This window comes from Chelonia mydas, chromosome 11 (genome assembly GCF_015237465.2).
Source record: "Chelonia mydas isolate rCheMyd1 chromosome 11, rCheMyd1.pri.v2, whole genome shotgun sequence".
Lineage (NCBI taxonomy): Eukaryota > Metazoa > Chordata > Testudines > Cheloniidae > Chelonia > Chelonia mydas.
The window spans coordinates 51,741,272-51,765,394 of record NC_051251.2 but is presented as its reverse complement, the minus strand read 5'-3'; the positions used below and the strand labels follow the sequence as shown (position 1 = coordinate 51,765,394).

At 41.2% G+C, this 24,123-nt stretch overlaps 1 protein-coding gene across 1 annotated transcript; it reads right to left on the bottom strand.

Moving 5' to 3' along the window:
* Positions 1-2,682: 2,682 nt before the first annotated feature.
* Positions 2,683-24,072, bottom strand: INPP1 (inositol polyphosphate-1-phosphatase). The gene is given in 8 exon segments (XM_043525564.1): positions 2,683-2,862; positions 2,864-3,009; positions 3,154-3,163; positions 3,217-3,268; positions 3,836-3,992; positions 7,391-7,451; positions 22,772-22,968; positions 24,009-24,072. Coding segments are annotated over 8 exon segments (867 nt in total).
* Positions 24,073-24,123: the final 51 nt, after the last annotated feature.

Below are 24,123 nucleotides of genomic sequence, written 5' to 3'. Positions count from 1 at the left end.
CCCCTGGGGGTCCACAGACTATGTCTAAGATGTCCAAAGGGATCTGCACCTCCATTCAAAATTTTTGAGGGGTTTGCAAATGAAAAAAGGTTGAAAAGCACTGGTCTAGGTTTATTTGGTCCTGCCTCAGCAGAGGGGGCTTGATGACTTCCTGAGGTTCCTTCCAGCTCTACATTTTTATGATTCTATGAAACATGGCTTATCTCTTGATGTATGAAGCAGCATAAACAGGGCTCTCATACCTCATGTTCAAAGAGTGTTCTACACAGCACACAAAACTTGCATAGTTTCCAGTTTTAATCTGGAGGGCATTCAAGACATTGAAAGAAATAAGGAAAAAATGGCTGTCAGGAACTAGAAGAGAGTTTCTTATTAATATAGCAACATAAATGAAAAAAGCAACCCGTAATTAGGTGAAGAGGAGAAGGGTATGAAGTCAGAGGATAGGAGTGCAAGGGCTGATGCTTATTACACGAATCATAGTCCTCTCACTGTTTCCTTGTGCTTCCTGTCTATCTGTTGCATCCAACTGTTGTCTTTTGCTGTATACTTTGATTGTACGCTCTTCAGGGCAGGGCTCTTCCGTTATGTGCGTATTCAGTAGTTAGCCACAAAGGGTCTTGATTCCTGTTTGGGGCCAATACAATGCAAAACAAATATTAAAAAAATAAGAATAAGAGTATATCACATACTTAGCATGACAATGAATTATTAATTTAAAAATAAATTCATTGGACAGGAGAAAGTAAATTTTATTGAGGAAAATATTACTGTATTGCTACAAATTTACTGTACGTGTCTTTTGTACAAATTGGAAGTGTGTGGATATAATAAATACACAGATGTGCAGTATGTACTATAAGCATTGGCCCAGATTTTCGAACATGTCAGAAATGTAAGTGCATGCCTACTTTAGGCACACAAATCAAGTAATTGTGCATATAAATTTTGCATGTGCAGTTACTCCTCTGATCATTTGACAATGTGGTCCATAATGCAATTACTATGTTTCCAAGAGCGAAACAAAGACATTGATACCAATAAGAGAAAAATCCTGGCCGAGAACTGAAAAAGAGTCATATGATGAATAAGCAGGTTTCTGCTGTTTACATCCTCATGGGTGAATAACAGAGGAGTCAAAAACAATGTCAAATGCAGCTCAGTGGAGTGAAAATTATTATTCCCTACTGATAAGGCAATCAGATAACCCTGCAATGCCACTACCCTTGATGTGACTATTCTGTGGAGAAGCAGACTTTTAATCTGGCATCTTTACAAGAATTAAATTCATTTGGTAAAGGGAAAGAAAAGCAATGTGTAAAAACAAATACTAACTACAGGATATATGCCTTTCATTTTTACATATGCACTTTTGCGTATCACTGGGTGAACACTAAGACAGGAGCTACTGTTTGTATGTAAAAGCATTAAGGCCCTGAACCTGCAATGAGCTTCATGAAGGCAGACTCTGACTTCAGTGGAGCTCCACGTGGGTACAAGGCTCTGCCCATAAAGAATTCATTGCAGGATAAGGGCCTAAGATGACATTTTCTATTATTTGTGCTTTAGGGGTGAAATTCACTGTAGCACTGGGTCTATTATTTGTGTTTTTGTTAATGGGAAATGTACTTTAAGTCCAGAGTGGGCACTTGATTGTAAAGTATCAGGGGGTAGCCGTGTTAGTCAGTATCCACAAAAACCACAAGGAGTCCGGGGTTACCTTAAAGACTAACAGATTTATTTGGGCATAAGCTTTCATGGATAAAAAACCACTTCTTCAGATGTAGTAGTTCTTCACTTAATAAATTTATTTTTCAAGAAAACAAACCTCATTCTTGAAGAGGTAATGTAGTAAGAATGATATATTTCACATTAAATAGTTTTTTGGTGCATCTCTTTAGTTCATTATTTTTTGTTTTGTCTGTACCATTCAGGATATGTTTGATAGCTGTTCATATCTCAGGACTGGCGTGTGAGGGTTGGGCATGACTGATGAGTAAGGGAAGGAAGCCATTGTGCCAGGCGCTTGGCCCCTTCAACTCCCATTAACTTCAGGGACAGGTGAGGGAACTAGTCATCTTGCAGGAGGCACTCAGAACCTCTTACATATGCCCCAGAAGTGATCTGTCCCCTCACAAAGTCATGCCCCATCATTGTTAGTCATTTTGGTTTTGTAAAGCAAGATTCGTTGTGTGTAGATATTCCAAGATATTTTGGAACCAACTCCTCCTCTATTTTCCTCTGTTCAACAGACAAGGTGAAAGAGTCACAGCTAATGGGTCTGATATTGCTCCCACTACGAATCAATGGAAGTTTTATTAATCGGGTCTTTAAAGCAAGAACTATGTGATTAGAATGCAGTGAAATCTGTATGAGACCATGCATATTAGGCAACCTCTGGTCTTAAAGGGTTACCTCAAAGCATTCTCATGTGTACTATGGGCTATTCAGCTTTCCCTTTATTAGTAGGCCACCTCTACTGAGCAACTGGTTTGAGGGCAAGTTTCACTACAGCTGTGTATCATACAGAGATCTGGTTTTGCCTTAGAAGCTACATAGGCAATTATTCATAAAACTAAATTTAATTCATTCTTTAAAACAAATGAAATAAGAAAAAGTCCTCTACCATCTACATTAGGTTGATTTGCCATTTATGGTAACATATTGATCAAACAGAGGTTTTTAATCAGAAGACTTAAAGCTTTCCAAATGTTTCTCAGATCTGTAAGCTGCAACCCCACCTTTATTGGCTCATTTTTCTGTTTCAGGGGCCCCTTAAACTTCTACATTATATAGTAAATGTGGCACATCATGCACTATTTGTTGTCTTCTCATTAAGCATTCTTTCAAGTCTACTATTCCCTCCTCCTAAGGATCTCAGCACAGCATGCAGGGCATAGCAGTTCCACTTGAATGTGGAATTTTCTGAAATGAGATAAATATCAGCAAAACCTTGTACAACTCAAAGGCTTTTGTAACCAGTTGCATGTTGAGACCATGGGTGAAATCCTTTTCCCAGGGAAAACGCCCATTGACGTCAGTGGGGCCAGCATTTCAGCCTATAATTTTAATTTCTAAGATTTATTCTGATGGGACCAATCTTGGGTCTCTTCCTCGAGAATTTAGGCAAACAATTCTTTTTGAGCCACACACTAGTACAGCTCTATAAAATGGGTGATAGGAAGCACCATGGCATATGGAAAAGCATCATTTTACCTCTCTGCCCCAGAAGCCGGTATATATCTCTTCTACATTGTTCCAAGTACTCCTGAGCCAAGAAGAGAGAGATTCAAGGTTACTCTCACACCCAAGCTTCCATGCTCCAATACACAGTATTACTGCCAAGCTAATGGGTCTAACGCCTTGACATCCACAGCCATTCTAACAACACAGAGAGAAGTATTATCTTTGTATATGTTTTGTTTAATAAACTCCATTTGACTTAAAGAGAACAGTGGCACTAGTGAGCAGCAAAATTTTTAACCTCTATGGAATTTACATGGGGCCAAATCCTGCTGAATTCACTCAGTGCTTGGTTCTGGTATCACTTATTCTTGTGCAGGAATAACTCAACTGAAATCAAGTGAGTTAAACCAGTGTAAAACTGATGGAAGATCAGAATCAGACCATCAGTTTTCTCATCCTAACTTCCTATTGACTGCACTAGGATTTTTTGCTAGTGTGAGGACTGAATAAGCATTGAGCACAACATGTTTACTTCATAAATATAAATGCATATTTTGTGTTTTAGGCTATACTTAACTGAAATTTGTGTGTTATGAACTGTAAATGCAAGATGAATAAAAACTAACACAAAAATATTTCTCCTTTTCACCTGAATGTCCTTGGATCTTGTGCTGCAAATGGTTGATTGATGACTAACATCAAAGGCATCTCAGTTTGTATGTCATATGCTCCAGTTAAAATAGTTACATACTGAAGCCCAGATGGGAAAACTCCTTGATTTGGCTAGATATCTGTAGAACCTTTTATTTACTGGGAAGTGGAATCTAAAAATGGAATAATTTTATAACAATTAAAGACACAATTAGAATCATGATTAAATATATATACAAAGGGTCTGCATCAGTAGTGAATACACTGACTTCTGGCCCCAAGGATGGAAAGTCCAGCTGGAAGAATGCTGCAATGGCATGAGGTGGCCTCCTGCAACCACCGCCCCACTGTTGGCATGGTGACAGCCAGTGGATCCTCAAAAAGGAGTGGCACTGGCCAACGATGGGGCATGGCTAGAATGGGGTTCTCACAACACATTTTTTGGCAGCCTCAGTGTGGCCACCAACTCTGGTTGGTGGCTGCTCTGACAATTGTTTCCCTAAAATACTTAATTAACTTTAGAAAAACTCAGTAGTAAAAATAACGTACAGTTATATTTTGGTGCCCCTGACCTCCGCTACCTCCCCGGGCCCCATTGCTTCTCCCCCATTGCCTTGGGCTCCCTTCCATGGCCTCGGACCCCAGGCTCACCCCACTTCTTGCTTCTGGACCACAGCGCCTGGTAAAACTGGCCTTGCAGAAGCCCAAAGCCAGAGCCCCATGGCTGGAGCCAGGGGTGGGCTGAAGCCCCAAGCCCACAGGCAGAGCCCTGCTACTATGTGGGGACTGAAACCCAAAGACCTGAAAGTGGGTGGTGGGGGGGAGGGAGGGGCTGAGGCCCCCCGTCAGGAGGCCCTCAGCTGAAGCCTGGTGCCAGAGTCCTGTGGCTGCAGCCAGGTGATGGGGGGACTATAGCCGCCTCTGGCTGAACTGGGCAGGGGAGGCTGAAGCCCACCCCTGAGTGCTGCAGGGAGGGGCCACTGCTTTGCCCCCTCCCCCATCTCTACACAAGAGGCTGTTGTGGCTTTGCAGGAAAATCCCTTGGTGGCCGCATGTGGCCACGGAGGCCACATTTGAGAAACGCTGGGCTAGAGCATCCAGGATATGTGCTGTTTAGGGCATCCTCTGCTGCTGAAAACTTCTATGGAGTCCCAGATAGAAATTAAAGCTATCCTTCCCTGGGTGAGTCCCCTGGGAGAGTAGTGATGTCACCACTGCCTACTCTCACAGGGGGTGAATCCCCCTGAGGCACAGTGGCTCCCATTGGCACAATGGTATAGGTTCAATTATACCTGTAGTAACAAAAGGGGTGAATCTAGTCATACATTGGGGCACAAGGGTAATAGAAGGTTTTTATCAATTAAATAGGAAAAAGGCTGGCGTGTCCAGTGTATACCAATTATTTACACAGGAAAAAATTGATTGTGTTCATGGTGATACAGTATACTAGCAAGGGTACAAATTCCTCAGTTATATTTGTTCTTCCCTTTTGTTATCCTCCTATAGTATCCACCCAGATACCCATAATATCTTGTGGAATATTTATCTCCTTTACTGCATCCAGTGGGTCTGTAAATGCAACATCCTAATGAACTACTTCAGCTAGTAACTTTGATGCCAGAATGTTACCAGCAAAACTTTACTAAGAAACTATGCAGTTTTCTCTCATTGAGCAAACTGTAACTTTGATCTTTTCTTCAAAAAACTAACATAAAAGGAGACTGTTTACAGAATTTCTGTCACCAGAGGAAGACTTATAAAACAATGTTTCTCAGAAATCATTTTTTAACAATGCTAGATTCTTCTTTCTGCTTCTTTACTTTCAATACTAATTAGATTTCCCTCCCCTGTCCACTTCACAAACTCTATTTCACTGACAGTTGGATATGCAAGGTATGGAAGATCATGTCGCCGATTAACATGCATACCATGGAGACCCTCGGTAAGAAAGGGGTCTAAATCCTAGATTCCTTATTCAGGCAAAATGTCCACTGAAATCACCGTAAAAAATTAAATAAAAGATTGAGTTATTTGGTTTAAACAATAGGTTACTGTGCATGTAAGTGCATATTTCTTACAAGATAGTACTTTTCATTAGTCCAGAATTACATATTTACACAATTTAACATCTGTTGTCAGAGGATAAATAAATACAGTTTTATTCAATATTGAAAAGAAATTCGACAACACCAAAGTGAAAGAAAAATAATGACCAATATTTGCAAATTAGAAAGTCTAACGTTAGGCACCAAATACTTAAAAGTGTTGCTTGATTTTCAAGTAGCTCTCCCTGAAGTCATTCAGAGCTTCTAAGAACTCAGCACTTTTGAAAGTCAGGCCAGTTTCTTACATGACTAAATATGGAGTTTGGAACTTAACTTTAGACTCCTACTTTTGAAAATCTTGGTCCCAGCCATTTTTTAGAGTGATTTCCATAGGAATTCACTGAACTCTGTGACTTGAATCAGAGTTGCAGGTGTTCAGCATCTTTGAAAGTCAGGCCATTTAGGTGCCCAAACATGGATTTAGGTGCTTACATATATGCACTCAAATTTTTCATTTTTTGGCCATGCCCCCCTTACACCAGGGCTGAATTTGCCCCATTATACAGGACAACATGCAGTGGTGTTAGGACCCTATAATTCCTCAACACAGAAAAGTGAGTTAGATAGTGTAAGTCAGGGCTTTAACAGTTAGCCCTGAGTTTATTTGCTTTTATTTTGCAGCGAGCATCTTAACCTTAATGTAATCTATATTTTGTGTGTGTTAATATTTTAGAATTTGGATAACGCTAGAAGTTGAATTCAGTTTTCATTTTAGTATTAAAATAATAGGCAAGTCATTGATGCGCTGATGAAACACATTCTCATGAGGACATGCCTAGACTACCCCATCCTCTGTATTAGGAAATACTGTCTTGATCCTACTCCATTATAGTCAATGGGAGCATTGCCATTAATTTCAATCAGCATAGAATCAGGCCCAAATACACCATGTTATTTCTTCAAGTTTTAAAGAAACATCCCAGGTAAAGACGTATGGACAGATTGCGATGCTTCTATAACCTTTGAAGATGGATAGAAACATTAATATTTAATTATTCTCATTAAAGATTTCTATACACTTAGAATGTATAGACTATCATATGCCAGTCATAACAAGAGTTGATAATGTGAACGTCTATGTATAATTGACATAAATACTACAATATACGTTTACCATACTATTTTTGTCTCTACTCACATTTTCAGCTGGAAATTAAATTCACTAATAATAGATGATAAACCTGAGATACTTGCTTTTTAGTGCTATCAGTCCAGTCTGAGATCAATTATTCATGTGTGCAGCATTTCTGAAGCAATTTTGTATCACTGACATTCCTGTTTCCTAAAATATACCATGTTCACAAGGTATTTGTAATGGGACTTAACATATTGTAGTATTTACAGTGGAAAGCTTCAAAACATCTGTTTGTTTCAGAGTGTCAAGATGAGGATCAAAATAACACAGGAATAAAGTTACAAGAAGAAGATAATAATAACCCCATACTTACCCAGCTCATTAGTGAATTCATTGGATTCCTCCCCAGCAATGTTTTTTTCCAAACCTGGAAACTAAATTGAGTGTGAAGAAAAACAACATATGTTTAGTTTTGAACAAAATTTTAATTTAGCTTTGAAGGGCCCAATTCTGCAAAGTGCTAGATGTCTTGAAATGTATTGAAGCCCGTGGGAACTGAGAACACAGAGCACCTTAGAAGACCAGGTCCAAAATTAATAATGTAGTACTGTACTCTGCAGAAATTCAGAGATTCATGGTTTATACTGTACTTGCTTCTCATGGCTCCCAAGACAAAAAACCATGGGACCAAAATGAATCAGGAAGCAAAGTAACCTCTTTTTTTTCTGCCACAGAACTTTCTTCTCCAGACTTTGCCAACAAAGCATAAACTTGGTTGGTGATTAGTCATATCAGAGAATTAGTCTCTTGTCCTAGGAATGATAACAGTTTAAAATCCAAAGTCCACTGAAATCAGTGGAAGTCTTCGCATTGACTTCAATGAGCTTTGAATCAGGCTGATAGTCATACACACCTTTCAACTATTCAGAGAGAAGATGTAGGTGATAAATAACATCTAAGAGCAGAACCCAGAGAGGGTGTTCCCTCCATTTTCCCCCTCTCTTCTGGTTTTGTCTGTTTACCAGACCATCCAGTTCCATTCATCCTTCTGATAGTCACTGCAGTGGAACTGGAGGTCCAGGAGATAAGAGCAATGCTGAATAATCTAAACCAGCAGTTCTCAACCTTTCTGGGCTCAGGATCCATTTGAAAATATTTATGGCCTGTCGTGACCCAGTAAATAGTCTGGGGTTGGAAGCCCTGGGGTTGTTTTGGTCTGAACCTGAACCTGCCCCACTCCTTCCTCGAAGGAGATGGGTCCTGCCCAGCACACGTAGTGCTGGGCAGCCACAATGGCAGCTCCTGCAACTCCTGTGCTATGGGGCTCGCTGCACTTACCTCTCAGGTCTGGCTGGGCATTGCAACCTCTAGGACTGTAGCACCGCTGAAGTTTGGCCCCACCCTCCTGACTGGACAAATTTGTGAGAGTGGAGTTGTGGCCTGGCTCATAGGATTGCAGTGCTACTCACTCAAGTCTGGCCTACTCGGACTCCCATCATCATGACGGCTGGGCCAAACTGAGTGGCACTGGGACTCCACAGGTTGCATTGCCTGGAGCAGGCCGGTAAGCCCAACCAGCCCTGTGAGACAGGAGCTACAGGAGCTGCCACATGATCCTTTGAAACATTCTCGTGACCCAATAGTGTTATGTACATGTTTGTTTTGTAATTATTTATATACTAGGTTTGGTCAAAATATTTCCCCAGTGTATCACAGTATAGTGTAAAGGTCTACATCATGTGGTTTTTACATCTTCTCTGGAACCCAACATCCAACCACGTCTAAAAAAACTATGTTAAAAGTGGAGCACTTAAAAGTTAGAAAATGCCAGAATTAAGGTTCTTTGGACTTCTCATTCAGTCTCAATTTCCTCATTTTCTCTGGCTCCTTGTCCCAGTCTCTTTGTCCAGCTAGTCCCCATCCAAGTCTACACCCCTGTGCCAGACTTGAGTCCCAGTCTCCACCTCCCAGGCTTCTTGGCCTAGTCAACTCCCAGCCCTCCACCACGATGCCTAGGTCTGGGACTTGTCCCCTCTGCATTTTAATCGGATGACTTCCTCCTCCACGCTGCCTGGGTGCCGTTGTGGAATGGGAGGAGAGAGAGAGAAAGGGAGGATGTCACTGACAGCACAGGCGATACAGGCTCCCTGTTCTCAGTTCTAGTGCCTGACCTTACCCCACCTTGGAGCAGTCATTACAGGAAAAAAGACAGCTTCATCCTTGTAGCCTGTGCTGGTATATGCTCCATTGCTCTGTGGGGATAGCATACATGCAGTTCTGTCACACATAGAAATTTTGATGGGATGGAGCATGTTCAAAATGTCTGCTCAGCACAAGGAGCTCTGACACTCAAGCATGTTCAATGAGGATGCAATCTTTGGATATTTTAGCTGCTAAAATGTCCAGCAAGTCTCTACTGAGCATGTACAAACTGTGACTTTTCAGAGGCTCGTAATTTGACCAAATCTGGGCAGATGTTCACAGGGACAGCAAAAGGCACATCCTTGACATAAACACCAACTTCCTACCAAATTTCAAGTCCCGGCACCAAAGTATGGGAGCACACGAGCTTTCAAAAAAAAAAAAAATTGACAGAATTCTTTTTTTTTTACATTGAAAAACAATGTATTTCCCCTTAGCCTTATTCTAAGAAATGACTGAACTCTTTTGGTTGAAATTGCAAAAAAAAGCTCAGCCTGAGGCAGATACCTATCATGGAAATTTCATCCCAAACTATTAGTTTGGCAGTTATAAAAACTGAAAACAGTCTTATAATGGGAAATGTTAGGCAACCCTAATAATAGATGGGGTTACCAGTCACACCTATAAAGAAACTATCTACTGAAATAGACATTTTCTATGTGTCCATTGTGAACGTACGTGTTATAACAATACTTGACTTTTTAGTTCAATAATAAATATGGTACCTAATTTGCATGATGAAACTGACAACTGTAACTACTTACATAGCACATTACACTTTCAACCAATGCTTATTAATTCTTACAACACCCCTGTTATGTAGGTAGAAATCCTTCTCCCCATATCGTAAACGTGGAAACTAAAGACAGTGGTAAAGTGACATTCCTATGCACAGACAGTGAATGACTAGCAGAGCTGGTATTAAAACACAGGTGTTCATAGCTCTCAGACATGTGTTCATTCCTTTATTTATTTATTATTTGTCTCTTCAATGGCTCCCAAGTCTGTCCTCCCTGAATAGTATATACAACAGAAACTCTCAAAGCTGTTCTCCTCCTATTAGTTTGATTGTAGGAAGTTATGATTTGGTCTATAGGGGTTGTGTTGCTTAAACAGAATGCTTTTTCCTCTGTAACAAAATTCATTAAATATCCTTTCCATAAGGTTACTAGTTACATGTTACACATAGTTGTGGACAGTTGGTAAATGGAGTGGTTGCCATTAAAAAGTCAATATTTGTCTACTTTTACCACACAGCTGAGATTACTACAGTTTATCCCTATACTTACAACAGAAGATATCTGTGATAAAGGATGGTAAAGATTTACTTTCTAATGGCTTCTACTGTGCTATTTATTCTGCTGACCTATTTTCTTCATCATTTTTAAATTCTTCAATTTGTTCTGCCCTGTCCTTTGCATCATTTGTGGCATTTAGCAAGATATTTCCCCTTAAGCAACATTCTTTGAAGAAACAGTTCCAGTTGTACTCTAAAATTGAAAAAAGCAAAGCAAAGAGACTTTGAAAAAGATCCAAGCACTGACTCCTGTTTAATCCAAATGGAAATATTTTAAGTGACGTTAGTACCTGTGTAATGTGCCAAATTTATAATGCCTATTTTGAACATATATAGAAAATTTCTCTTTACAAGGTTAATTGCCAAATTTAGCCAAACTGCCCTGCCATATCCAGAAGGACCATCTCTTGGGCTGAGAGGTTTGTTCCATTTCTATGTTAATTACATCCTTGGCCTGTTGAAGCCATCAAAAAGGATACTAATTACTGCCAGTACTTCTGTGACCAGTTCATTAGGAACTAGACTGAGACCACCCACTAATTTCACCGACGAACAAACCATCAAATTGAAAAAGCTTTCAGGTAATAATAATCTAGGGCCAAATCTTTTAACACCTGGGTGCATGGAACTCCAATTGAAGTAAAAACATCAGCATGGAGCCACAAAGGGACTTAGATATTGCAATACTCAGGGTCGCAATGCCTAACTTCCAGGTGCCTAGAAAAATAATTGGGCTCCACAAACCCTCATTTAGATGCCTAGATTTCCTATACAATCCATGGGGAGAGATAGACATCTAAGAATGTGATCCGCAAAAAAAGACATCATGCTAGGCAGGGAGCCCCTTAAGCTAGCCCATGGGAGATGCTGAGGAGAGAGATGTGTCCTAAGTGTCCCCTCTCACTGTTAGGTTCCACAGGCTTACATCAACCTAACTCTGTAAGTATCTACATTACAACATTGCTCCCGCCGGTGTAAGTCACCCACTACACTGACCTAATAACTCCACCTCTATGGAGGTTGATGTAGTTAGGGCAACACAGTGTCAGTGTAGACACTGCTTTTCTTATATTGCCTGTTGCTGTGAGCTTTGTGTGGGGCTGGCAGTTCGGGCTTTCAGCCCCAGGTCGGAGGGGGTGCGGGGACTCTAGTTGTCAGTGCCCCACAATGCCCAACACAGTTAAGTCGATGGAAGAGCTTCTAGTGGGGACGCGCACTGCCAACAGAGGGGGCGTAGTGTTGACATGAACCACTGCAGTAATTACTGCCATGGCTGTATGTCGACCTAACTTAGATCAACTTAATTTTGTAGTGTAGGCAAGGCCTAAGTCCAGGCTGCAGGGAGGTACTTAGCTCGGCTTGCAATCCACAGCTGGAAACCTTCTGGAGTCAGGCACCTTAGGCATCTAAGGATATGTCTACACAGCAAAGAAAAACACATGGCTGGTTCGTGCCAGCTGACTTGGGCTTGCGGAGCTCATTATATATCCCCAGAGCCATCCAATCCTGTCCTGGTTCATTTTATATGAAGAAAAGTTCAGAATGACAGTAGTTGGCAAGAGAAGGCTATATTGTAAGATTAATTTTAGCTTGAAAATTCTGTATGTAAAGATTGCCATGAACAACACCTTTAAAATGAATTAATCCAGTGGTAAATGTGGTATGGAATTACAAGTAAGACCTTTAATACTGCAGAAAAGCAACTGACAAAGGGAAATATCTGCAATAGTCTAAAGGAAGTCAGTCAACTTACATGTGTTTAACATTAGGTATATTTCTCTTTCCTCAGTGTGGGCCTGTAATTCCAGCAGATTATAATTACGAGTTACATGTGAATTAATGGATAGTTATAAGAGGCATATATTTAAAATATTAAACACTAAAGTCATTCAAAAAATTTTTTTTAAGTCTTAAGGCAATTAGTTTCTTTTCAGATCTTGTTTCTACTTTCTTTGTTTAACTTTTGCTAATGGAATCCCATCCATTGATACTTCTGCCGCATTATATGCAAACATGTTAATTAGATTTATACATCATTTCCTTTGTTTCTGGGCTAGTCAATGGAAGGAATTATTCACAGATAAGCATTATGAGGATTCTGCTCCAAATCTCTCATTCTTCCCATTCCTCCTTTAAGATGATTCACGTTAATATAGGCAGACAGTGGTAAAGCAGGGTCAGATATTGCTCCTATTGAAGTTAATGAACATGATTCTCCACTGCCTTTAAGACCTGTGCAAAGTGGATATAAAATACTACTGTTGTGGGTGTAAACCACTGCAATTTGATAGCATTTAAAACCCACTTTCCACTAATTTTTCCACCTTCATAAATTACTGCACAAAGTACAAGGCAATGGAGAATAAAGCTTAACAAGAATTTTAATCATTAGATTTTGTTTGCTTTATCAGAGCCAAATGCCCCAGAACTCAATATTTGCCTGTTATGTTACTTTTGGTGTTTGCCCCAAATAAGCACTGTTCATAAAATGTTGTTAATGCAATGTCTTAAACTGAGTTGACAAAATAATTTGAAAGTATGCAAACAATATAAATATTGATTGAATTCTGGGTTCAGAGGGATGCACTGAACTCAGTAATTTGAGGTGCACCAAATTCAAGGCATTATTGTAAATTTATATTATAAAATTTTGTAGACTGCCATATATCCCATATAGATAAAATTAAATTGCGCCTGATTCTGCAAGCTGGTGTGAACCCTCATATCTCACAGAAGATGCTCAGTGTCTTGCATAAGGCACTCAGCACCTTCCAGAACGGAGTCCTTTGTTAGAAAATAAGGTATACAAAAGGTATCCTGTGATGTTCATGGATCAGCAAATCATTTGTAATTCATAAGCATCCATATCTGAAAGCTTGTGTTTTATCAATGATTTGCTGCTTCATGAAAACCTAGATAACATTCTCTGCTTTGCACACATTTTTCTCATGGATCACAATGGCTGCAAACACTTTTTGTACAAAAATTTCAATTGCCAGCCCTATAGTCTAGATCATACAAAACTAAGTTGTGGGATATATCCTGAAGAGTGCTTGGTGCAGCGCAAGGGTGGAGGATGCAAAAGAGGGGTTTTAAGACAGCTTTACATTCCTTATTCTAGAGCCATGTTAGTACTGGTGCGGTCCCCAGGGTAAATTAAAGCAGTCTGAAGACAACTCTATTGTATGCTGGTTGCCAAAAGCGCCAAGAAGCCATTATGGCAGTCACAAATCAGCAGGGCATAAGAGAGACGTGGCCATCCCTTCTTGTAACGAGTTGCTGTGAGCTCAGTCAGTCCCACCCTGGTTCACCTGCATGTGCTGTCAGGCTTGGAGGGAATGGTTAAAAGAAAAGGTCCATCTCAGTTAGGAGGAAGAGAAGTTCTCTAGTGCTAGCCTCCTCAAGGATAGCCTGGTTGGGGTTGCGGTACAACCAGGACTGCTAGAGGCCAGAGCCACCCTGAAGGAAAGTAGGTCTGGCCTACCACTATTGTGTTTACTTTGTTACCCCGGGCTATTGTGGTCCATTTTTGACCCAGGGTTATTGTGTTTACTGTTCTATCTAGGACCTGCTTCTGGTCGGACTGGGACTGCTGCAGGCAATGACTCCCCTGAAGGGGATGAACACCCTTAATAAACCTGTTGTCTTGCCCCCTACTGTGTCTCTTTAATATTTTGTGACAGCTCCTAAAGTGATATGGTCACATTCCATTGGCCAAGAAGAGATGGCACAGGAGCTATTACAGTGTCTTTATGCCACCTAAAGATTCCTCTAGCACTGAGGAATCTTCCAATAACTGGCTACACTGGCTTTAAGGTATTTTTCTGCTGTTTACATAGCTTTCATATCATTTTATTATTATATAGTATTTGTATTCGTGTAGAGCTTGGGAGCTCGAGTAATGGACCAGGACTCCATGTTCTATAAACAGCAAACAAAAGACAGTCCCTGCCCCAAAGAGTTTACAATCCAAGACTAAAACAACAAATAGATTCAGACAGACTGATATGGAAGTATTAAAAAACAATGAGACTATACTGGTCAGCATGACAGGCAATGGTCTCAGCACACTAGCAGCCTAACCATTGTCAAGTTATTTGTCAGCATCATGGAAAATGAGAATTTTAAGGAGGGTTTTGTAGGAGGATTTAACTATATTGGTTTAGAAAACAATATAATTTAAGCAGCACAACCCCTTAGTCTGGATGCAGCTAATGCCGTGTAAATGTTCCTTATCGGTATAGTTTATTTCTATAAATATGCAAAAATAAACTATACTAATAAAGTAACCTTTATTCCAGTATAATCACATCCACACTATGGGTTCTACTGCTATAACTATATCAGTTTCTAAATAGCATTCTTTTTTGTATCAGTCTTTTAAGAACAAAAACTATAATAAGTGATAAAAATAATATGATCTTTTAAAGGTATTTCTTCAGAATAAAATAGTGCCTTACATTTCTCACAGTTCGGTACAAACTTTAATCTAAGATTTAAAAAATGTATTTCTATTTAACTGCTCAATGTTAAGCTAAACATTTGCTGAACTTAGCAGGATTAACTATGTACTTATGCTGTTCTATACACTCTAATACTTTTTATAAAGTCTCGAGGACCCAGAAGGTGCAGAGGACCTAATCCAAAATTCATTAAAGTCAACTCCCTTTGACTTCAGTGGGTTTGGATCAGGCCCTAACTGAGCTCATACATATTCCAACATCTGGGATATTTTAAAAGATCTAGTCCAGTGTACCTCAGACTATTTCTCCTTTGACTTTGAAGTGCTATCTGTGAAGTGGTGAAGGTCTTGTGATATTACTTCACAGCATGAATCTGGTTGTTAGTTTTACAGATTCTACTTGCACATACCAATACTGCATAAACATTTCCATCCTAGGGAAAACAGCAACAACAACAACAACAAAATCTTGGGCAACAGCCTATGTAAAGCTCATGAACTGGATTTCCACCTCTCATATGCCAGTGTAAATCAGCAGTAAATCTGAAGCCAGTGGAGTTACATAAGTGTACAGTGGGTATACGTGAAGGAGAATGTCAGGACTGATATTCTGTAATTTAAATAACCAACCCACAATATATCAAAAACAAGCAACCTTCTCCCCTTCCACATGCACATATGGAGATCACCCTGAATCTCACACAGTGACAGCGGATCACATAAAGGGATACATTTTGTCTCACCCAGACTCTCCAAAATAAACTCAGTATTTTTCTATCTAGATTCCTGAAGGCCCCTCTTAAGGATAAGCTTCTCTAAGGGCTAGTCTATTGAAGCAGTACAGTGGCGGAGCTGTGCAACTGTAGCATGTCTGGTGAAGAGGCTCTATGCTCTCCCATTTGCATAATACAACCACCTCCGCGAGAAGCGGTAGCTATGTCAGTGGGAGAAGCTCTCCTGTCCACACTGGTGCTTAGGTCCTTGATCGGGGAGTGGCTTATTCACACCTCTGAATGTTATACCAACATAAGTGGTCATGCATACAAACCTAAGTGATAGCTGCTGGGCTGCCAAAGTGCCCTCACTAGAGCTATGAGGGGAAAAGCAATATAATCATGTCATCCATATAGAGCTACTACTTACCTGAGGACACACAAAATAACAAGAGGACAGGACGTTCCCTTCAGAAATACCAAAAATAAGCCTCATTAGTGACTAAGAAAGTTCATTCCCCTCAAGCTCCCCCTCCACCCCTTACAGCTATTTTCACCCACACTTCAGCTCTTTCTTGCTGTGGTTAAAGAATAGAAAGGGTGAGAAGAATTGCTGCTGGTGCTCTTCCTCCAGCGGGTGGCTTAGATGGTCCGCCTGCTGCAGCACTGCTCACTGCTAAAGTTGAGTTGGAGGCTGGGGGTGGGGTGGGGTGTTGGAGTGGAATCCTCTAGCAAGGGAAGACATCAGGGCAAACACCGCCCACCCCACATGCACATGCACTCATCCGCACAAAGCTATTGCACTGCACACACATCCGCCCAACCTATTCTCCTAGGGCCTGATCCTTCACGGTGCTGAACACTCAACTCCCACTGAAACCAACTTCAGGAGCTACTCAGCACTTTGCAGGATCCAGCCTCTGGCCAGATCTCTTGGGATAGGTCATTTGCCTGCTGCTTAAGAGGAAAGATGTGCTACGGAAGGTGCTGCTTATCCCAATATATAGATGAGAGAGAGATGGTGGAGAAGGTGACAAGGGAGATGCTACTACCCCTACCCCCTAGGTGATGTGGGAGAAAGTTTGATGAGGATGTCATCTAACCTAGGGAATAATGGAGAGATTGGTACAATGGGGGGTATTGCTGCCTGTAACACCAGGGTGGTGGGAGGAAGCATGTGCAGTGATGGATGTTACTGGGCCGAGATCCTTGCTGCTGGGCCTCCATCCCAGCAGAATCATAATAGCAGCTGCAGCCGCTGCAGAATGCAGCCGCCCCCTCATTTCCCAAGGCTTCCTCTGAGGCCCTACAATGGAAACAGCTTCACTAGAAACAGTTTCATAATGCCTTTGCTTCCATCCTTCCCCACTAACAGGATGAAGATTACATTTGGAGAAACACACTTATTTCTCTCTCACGCATTCTTGCTGCGGGACAGAAGTCACTGCTTCCTCATTGCTGCAGGCCATACCCCAAAACAGAATAAAGCACCTATGACTTCAAAATTGAAGTGAATTTAACATTTGTGAAAGGTGTTAGACTAAAAGCTCTGGAGACTGCAGTTCCCTGGCCACAGAATTACTAAAGTACAGGGAAAGGCTTCCCCCTACCATACTAGTCTCCCAATGTCCCTTAACTCTTCCCTGGGCGAGGGTCACTTTTAGGGAATGTAATAGTTCAGTTTCCACAGTCCACTTAGGACCTGCTCCTGCTCCCACTGAAGTCAGTGGGCGATTAGCCATTGACTTCAGTGGAGCAGAATTGGGCCTTTAGTCCTTGGCCTCTCTGTTGAGGTTAACAAGTAGGATTGCCAGGAGCAACCGGAACACCCAGTCGAAAACGGATCCTGGTGGCTCCGGTCAGCACTGCTAGTAAAATATAGGTGTATGTTATATATAGGTAATATATAGGTGTATGTTATTAATCATTAGTATGTAGGTGACATACCAGGAATCCAGCTGCTGCTGGAGCCCTCCTGCTAAATCCCAGGAGTTACATTTAGCTGCTGGAACTGTATTCTTCTCTGCAGAAAAACATTTACACATGAGTCCTCCCACAATTGCATTTTCTCCCAAACTTTGAGAACCCTGATGAGACTCTCAGAACCCTCATCTCAGTGGGATAAATACAACTTGCCCTTCCTTCTGGTTGCCATGGCTCTCCCCCTCACCAAATATCCACCCACTGTAAATACCTGACCTGGCTATTAGGGGTACTCTTCCTCCTCAGCAGTCCTTTTTCCCAGTTGCTAAGGCTCTCCCACACGCCTTCCACTGACAGTATCACCTGGCCCATAAATTCAGAGGTGAAAGGGTTACAGTACAATGTATTCCTTCTTGAACAACTCCATCCTCCCCATTGTATTTTTTCCTATTTCTGCTTGTAGGAGTCAGTGGACCCAGCTCTGTAAGGTATTTTCTCTCTGACATTCCTCTCTGCAAAGTGTTTTTGGAGGAAGACTACTGGAACAATTATATGTGTTTAGAGATGGGCTGAAGCCAGTATTGGTATAACACATTTTTTTGAGAAAATGTAAGAACAGCCTCACAAAGACCAGCTTCTTCTGTCACTCTGCCCTCACAGAGGCTTTCCTTGCACACACACACCTGTCCCCTTGATGGTGTTGCTGTTTCCACCTTCTTCCTATGTAAAAACAAGAAAAACATGCTACATATTCTCTGCTCCAAGTCCCAGCACCTCAGACACAGAATCATAGAACTGGAAGGGACCTCGAGAGGTCATCTAGTCCAGTCCCCTGCACTCAAGGCAGGACTAAGTATTATCTAAACCAGTGGTCTCCAAACTTTTTGGCTTGGGCACCCCCAGGGTGAAGACCGGAAGACCTGCCGCAGATGTGCCACCGACGGAAGAAGACCGGAAGACCTGCTGCAGATGCACCGCCGGAGAGGAACACCAGCTGTGGACGTGCAGAGCTGTCGCCGAAGAAAAAAAATGGTGGCGTGCCGTCCGGTGGTGCTCCTGCTGCCGCACACCCCCTGGGATCATCGCGCGCACCCCAGTTTGGAGACCGCTGATCTAGACCATCCCTGACAAGTTTTTGTCCAACCTGCTCTTAAAAATCCCCAATGATGGAGATTCCACAACCTCCCTAGGCAATTTATTCCAGTGCTTAATCACTCTGACAGCTAGGAAGTTTTTCCTAATGTCCAACCTAAACCACACTTGCTGCATTTTAAGCCCATTGCTTCTTGTACTATCCTCAGAGGTTAAGAAGAACAATTTTTCTCCCTCCTCCTTGTAACAACCTTTTATGTACTTGAAAACTGTTATCATGTCCCCTCTTCACGTCTTCTCGTCTCTGGACTAAACAAACCCAATTTTTTCAATCTTCCCTCATAAGTCAGGTTTTCTAAACCTTTAATCATTTTTGTTGCTCTTCTCTGGACTTTCTCCAATTTGTCCACATCTTTCCTGAAATGTGGCGCCCAGAAATGGACACAATACTCCCGTTGAGGCCTAATCATCGCGGAGTAGAGCGGAAGAATTACTTCTCATGATTGCTTACAATATTCCTGCTAATACATCCCAGAATGATGTTTGCCTTTTTTGCAACTGCGTTACTCTGTGAACTCATATTTAGCTTGTGATCCACTCTGACCCCCAGATCCCTTTCCGTAGTACTCCTTCCTAGGAAGTCATTTCCCATTTTGTATGTGTGCCACTGATTGTTCCTTCCTAAGTGGAGTACTTTGCATTTGTCCTTATTGAATTGCATTATATTTACTTTGGACCATTTCTCCAGTTTGTCCAGATCATTTTGAATTTTAATCCTATCCTCCAAAGCACTTGCAACCCCTCCCAGCTTGGTATCATCTGCAAACTTCATAAGTGTACTCTCTATGCCATTATCTAAATCATTGATGAAGATATTGAACTGAACCGGACCCAGAACCAATCCCAACGGAGCCCCACTCGTTATACCCTTCCAGCATGACTGTGAACCACTGATAACTACTGTCTGGGAACGATTTTCCAACCAGTTATGCACCCACCTTATAGTAGCTCCATCTAGGTTGTATTTCCCTATTTTAGTTATGAGAAAGTCATGTGACAGTATCAAAAGCCTTACTAAAGTCAAGATATACCACATCTATCACTTCCCCACATCTACAAGGCTTGTTAACTTCTCAAAGAAAGCTATCAGGTTGGTTTGACATGATTTGTTCTTGACAAATCCATGCTGACTGTTATTTATCACCTTATTATCTTCTAGGTCAGTGGTTCCCAAACTTGTTCCGCCGCTTGTGCAGGGAAAGTCCCTGCCAGGCCAGGCCAGTTTGTTTACCTGCCATGTCCGCAGGTTCGGCCGATCGCGGGTCCCACTGGCCGCGGTTCGCTGCTCCAGGCCAATGGGAGCTGCTGGAAGTGGTGGCCAGCAAGTCCCTCGGCCTGCGCCGCTTCCAGCAGCTCCCATTGGCCTGGAGCAGCGAACTGCAGCCACTGGGAGCTGCGATCGGCCAAACCTGTGGACATGGCAGGTAAACAAACCGGCTTGGCCCAGCAGAGGCTTTCCCTGCAGAAGTGGCAGAACAAGTTTGGGAACCACTGTTCTAGGTGTTTGCAAATTGATTGCTTAACTATTTGCTTCATTATCTTTCCAGGTACAGAAGTTAAGCTGACTGGTCTGCAATTCCCCAGGTTGTTCTTATTTCCCTTTTTATATATGGGCACTATATTTGCCCTTTTCCAGTCTTCTGGAATGTCTCCTGTCTTCCATGACTCTTCAAAGATAATTGCTAATGGCTCAGATATCTCCTCAGTCAACTCCTTGAGTATTCTAGGATGCATTTCATCAGGTCCTGGTGATCTGAAGACATCTAACTTGTCTAAAAGAAAAGGGGGAGAGAAAACCTTTTGTAGTGATAAACACCCATTTTTTCATGGTCTGTGTGTATAAAAACATCCTCACTGTATTTTCCACTTTATGCATCCGATGAAGTGAGCTGTAGCTCACGAAAGCTTATGCTCAAATAAATTGGTTAGTGTCTAAGGCGCCACAAGTACTCCTTTTCTTTTTGCGAATACAGACTAACACGGCTGTTACTCTGAAACCTAACTTGTCTAAGTAATTTTTGACTTGTTCTTTCTGTATTTTAGACTCTGATCCTACCTCATTTTCACTGTCATTCACTATGTTCGACGTCCAATTGCCACCAACCTTCTTGGTGAAAACCGAAAAAAAGAAGTCATTAAGCACCTTTGCCCTTTCCACATTTTCTGTTATTGTCTTTCCCCCATCATTGAGTAATGGGCCTACTCTGTCCTTGGTCTTCCTCTTGTTTCCAATGTATTTGTAGAATGTTTTCTTGTTTCCTTTTATGTCCCTAGCTAGTTTGATCTCATTTTGTGTCTTGGCTTTTCTAATTTTGTCCCTACATACTTGTGTTATTTGTTTATAGTCATCCTTGTAATTTGACCAAGTTTCCACTTTTTGTAGGTTTCTTTTTTGAGTTTTAGATCATTGAAGACCTCCTGGTTAAACCAGGGTGGTCTCTTGCCATACTTCCTATCTTTCCTATGCAGTGGGATAGTTTGCTCTTGTGCCCTTAATAATGTCTCTTTGAAAAACTGCCAACTGTTGTCAATTGTTTTTCCCCTTGGACTTGCTTCCCATGGGATTTTACCTACATGGAATGTAATGGAAACCATGGATAAGAAAATGCTTTGTGGAACCTCACTGTTTGCATAGCCTACCCAGTCTGGTTCAAGGTGCAAAATTCCGATGTGGAGCTGTGAGCAGTTCACAGGATTAGGAGATAGGAGACCAGGGGCTCAAAATCCCATAATTTACACTAGTATTAATCTCAACTGTACTGAAGCCAATCCGGTCACACTAGTGTAAAAATCAGTGTAAGTCAGAAAAGAATCAGATCCTGGGCTTCTACTCCTGGATCTAACAGAGACATCCTGTGTGACCTTGTATTGAACACAATCCTCCCCTTTGCTTTAATAATGGGCTTCCGAGAGCTCCCAAAAGTCCCCTCCAGCACATTTCTATAATTTTGAGCCAATCTCTGAGTCTATATTTCCTCAGCTGTACAATGGGAATAACAACAGATAGCATTTACCTATCTCAAAGAGATATTGTAAGGCTAAATACACGTCTGTAAACTATACAGAGTCTCAGATGGAAGGTGTCATATAAGTGCAAAATATTACCTGGATATCAAACTCCTCATAATTCAGGTATGTTTCAATTTGAGGTTTAAGTTTGGTCCATTTACAGAGAAGTCATTTTTAAAGCATGGACGGAGATCTGGGTTCAGATCTTGAACTCCTCCAAACTTTGGAGGCATTCAGTTATGGTGTTTTGATTTGGGCCTATTTCTAATTGTACTGTATTGAGAGGCAGAATATTGATGTCTTATACACTCAAAATAGATTAACAGGCTGCATTTTTAATAATAATATAATTTATGGCCAAATCTAGACCCTGATATCTTGCAAATGATTCCATGTGGGCAGTACCCCTGGTGCCTGCAAAATGAAAATGGGGCTCCATGCTGGTGCAGTGGTCTGTCTTTGCATAACAAGTTGCAGGAGTGGGGCCCTATTTTGTTAACAGTCCATATTACAGAAATTTACTTCATCCTCTTTTATGTCAAGTTTTAGTCAATTTTTTACAATTGAATTTAAAACATACAGAGAAATAAATTGCAACAGAAATGCTATTATAGATGGTGCTACTGCAAGTAGGGACTGACATTTTCAGAAACGAAAAGCAAGTCTGCCATCTAGAGTCTTTTAGTGTTTTTGAGGTGGATTTTTATCCTGGAAAACAAATCTTATTGTAAGTTTTTAAAATGAAGTTGGATCAAGACAACAAGTTTAGCAACATGCTACACCAACATATGTTGATATGTCCCCGCGTCATGAACTGCAGTTTCACCTACCCCGCAATCTCTCTCACACACTTTTAAACTCTAATACTAATATTTTCACTCAAAGTGTTAACATAATGTTGGTGTATATCCTTCACACTTATATGTTAGAGAACAGCACTGAGAAGACCTCAAAGTGATTACTAAATTATTTTTACTATATTATTGTAACAAATACCTGGACACCTAGGACTTCACAGCTCTTTTTACACAGGACTGTATGGCTACTTGGAACTTCGTAGTGGCAGTGGGATAAAACAGTGCATTTTCCTCCACTGGAAGCACAGGCCCATATTATTTGAGTTAAAGTAGAATCTTTGTTAGCTGTTGGCAGGGTAAGGCCTGTGAACCCAGTTATACAATTCTGATTCCATCCTGTAGAGAGCAAAGATATAAATCACCCCCAAAGTTTTCCTTAAACTTTAATTTTTTTTCTATTTTAAGGTGAGTGGTGGCACACGAGGGATAAATCCAGTCCTGCAGTGATCTCCATATGGGCAATCAATGGGAATCTACTGGACAGCAGAGATCCACCTATATGGACCTCATTGCAGAATCATCACCCAAGTTCCTAATCTCACCAAAGATGTAACCATGTTTGAAAATCATTTTAAACTCTGTTCAAATAGACTCCCATCCCCAAACGTGTTAAAACATTTGCAGCTGGCTTTTCTAGACAGGGCAGTACTATGTTCAAAACCACTTTAAAAAACCTGTACTTACTATTAGCCTCTACCATGTCTCTCATATGATTTTGGAAACTGGTGCAGCCCTATTCACACTCAAAGCCAGTTCAGAGAGATCCCCGTTTGAATTGTGTTTTGAGATAATGTTCAAACACAGTAATGCTGAATAAAAGCAGTAAAAACACTTTTGCTTTTGACTTCATGCAAAGAACTGCATCGTGCTAACAAGCTGTACATGAGAAGCCATTTGCAGAGCACAAGTTCTGCATACTCTTGAGCACCATCTTCTTTTAACTATTTACATAATAGTAGTAGCATTCATTATTTGTATGACTGCAGCAGCCTGTCACAGAGCAGGACCACATTATGCTAGGTCCTGTACAAACACAGAATGAAAAAGATAGTCCCCAGCTCAAAAAGCTTACAATCTAAGCAGAAGACAAGACATACTCTATACCTCTTTTAGAGACCACTCCTATGACAGTGAGGATGGGGCTACGTTTGTGCTCTTAGTAAATGCAGACTTCAATGCATTCAAACTCCCCCTTGAGCTGTGACAGTGATGACAATGGTATAGCTAGGTAGCTAAAACTTCTTCAATTAAGTCTATTTTCAGTGACCGTGAGCCTGTATACCAACACTTAGCTAGCATTCATCATGTGCTCAAATTGAATTGCAACCAATTTGAAGGGCTTCTTCAAGACTTCTCTACTGAGGTGGGAGACATACCAGGCCCTTTGTAGTCCTGTTTGCCATTAGGGAAACCAGGGCTGGCTGGCTGCTGTTTCCCCATAATATATTCTCCACACAGGAGAGCAGATCTACCTATTATTCCCCAGCTGTT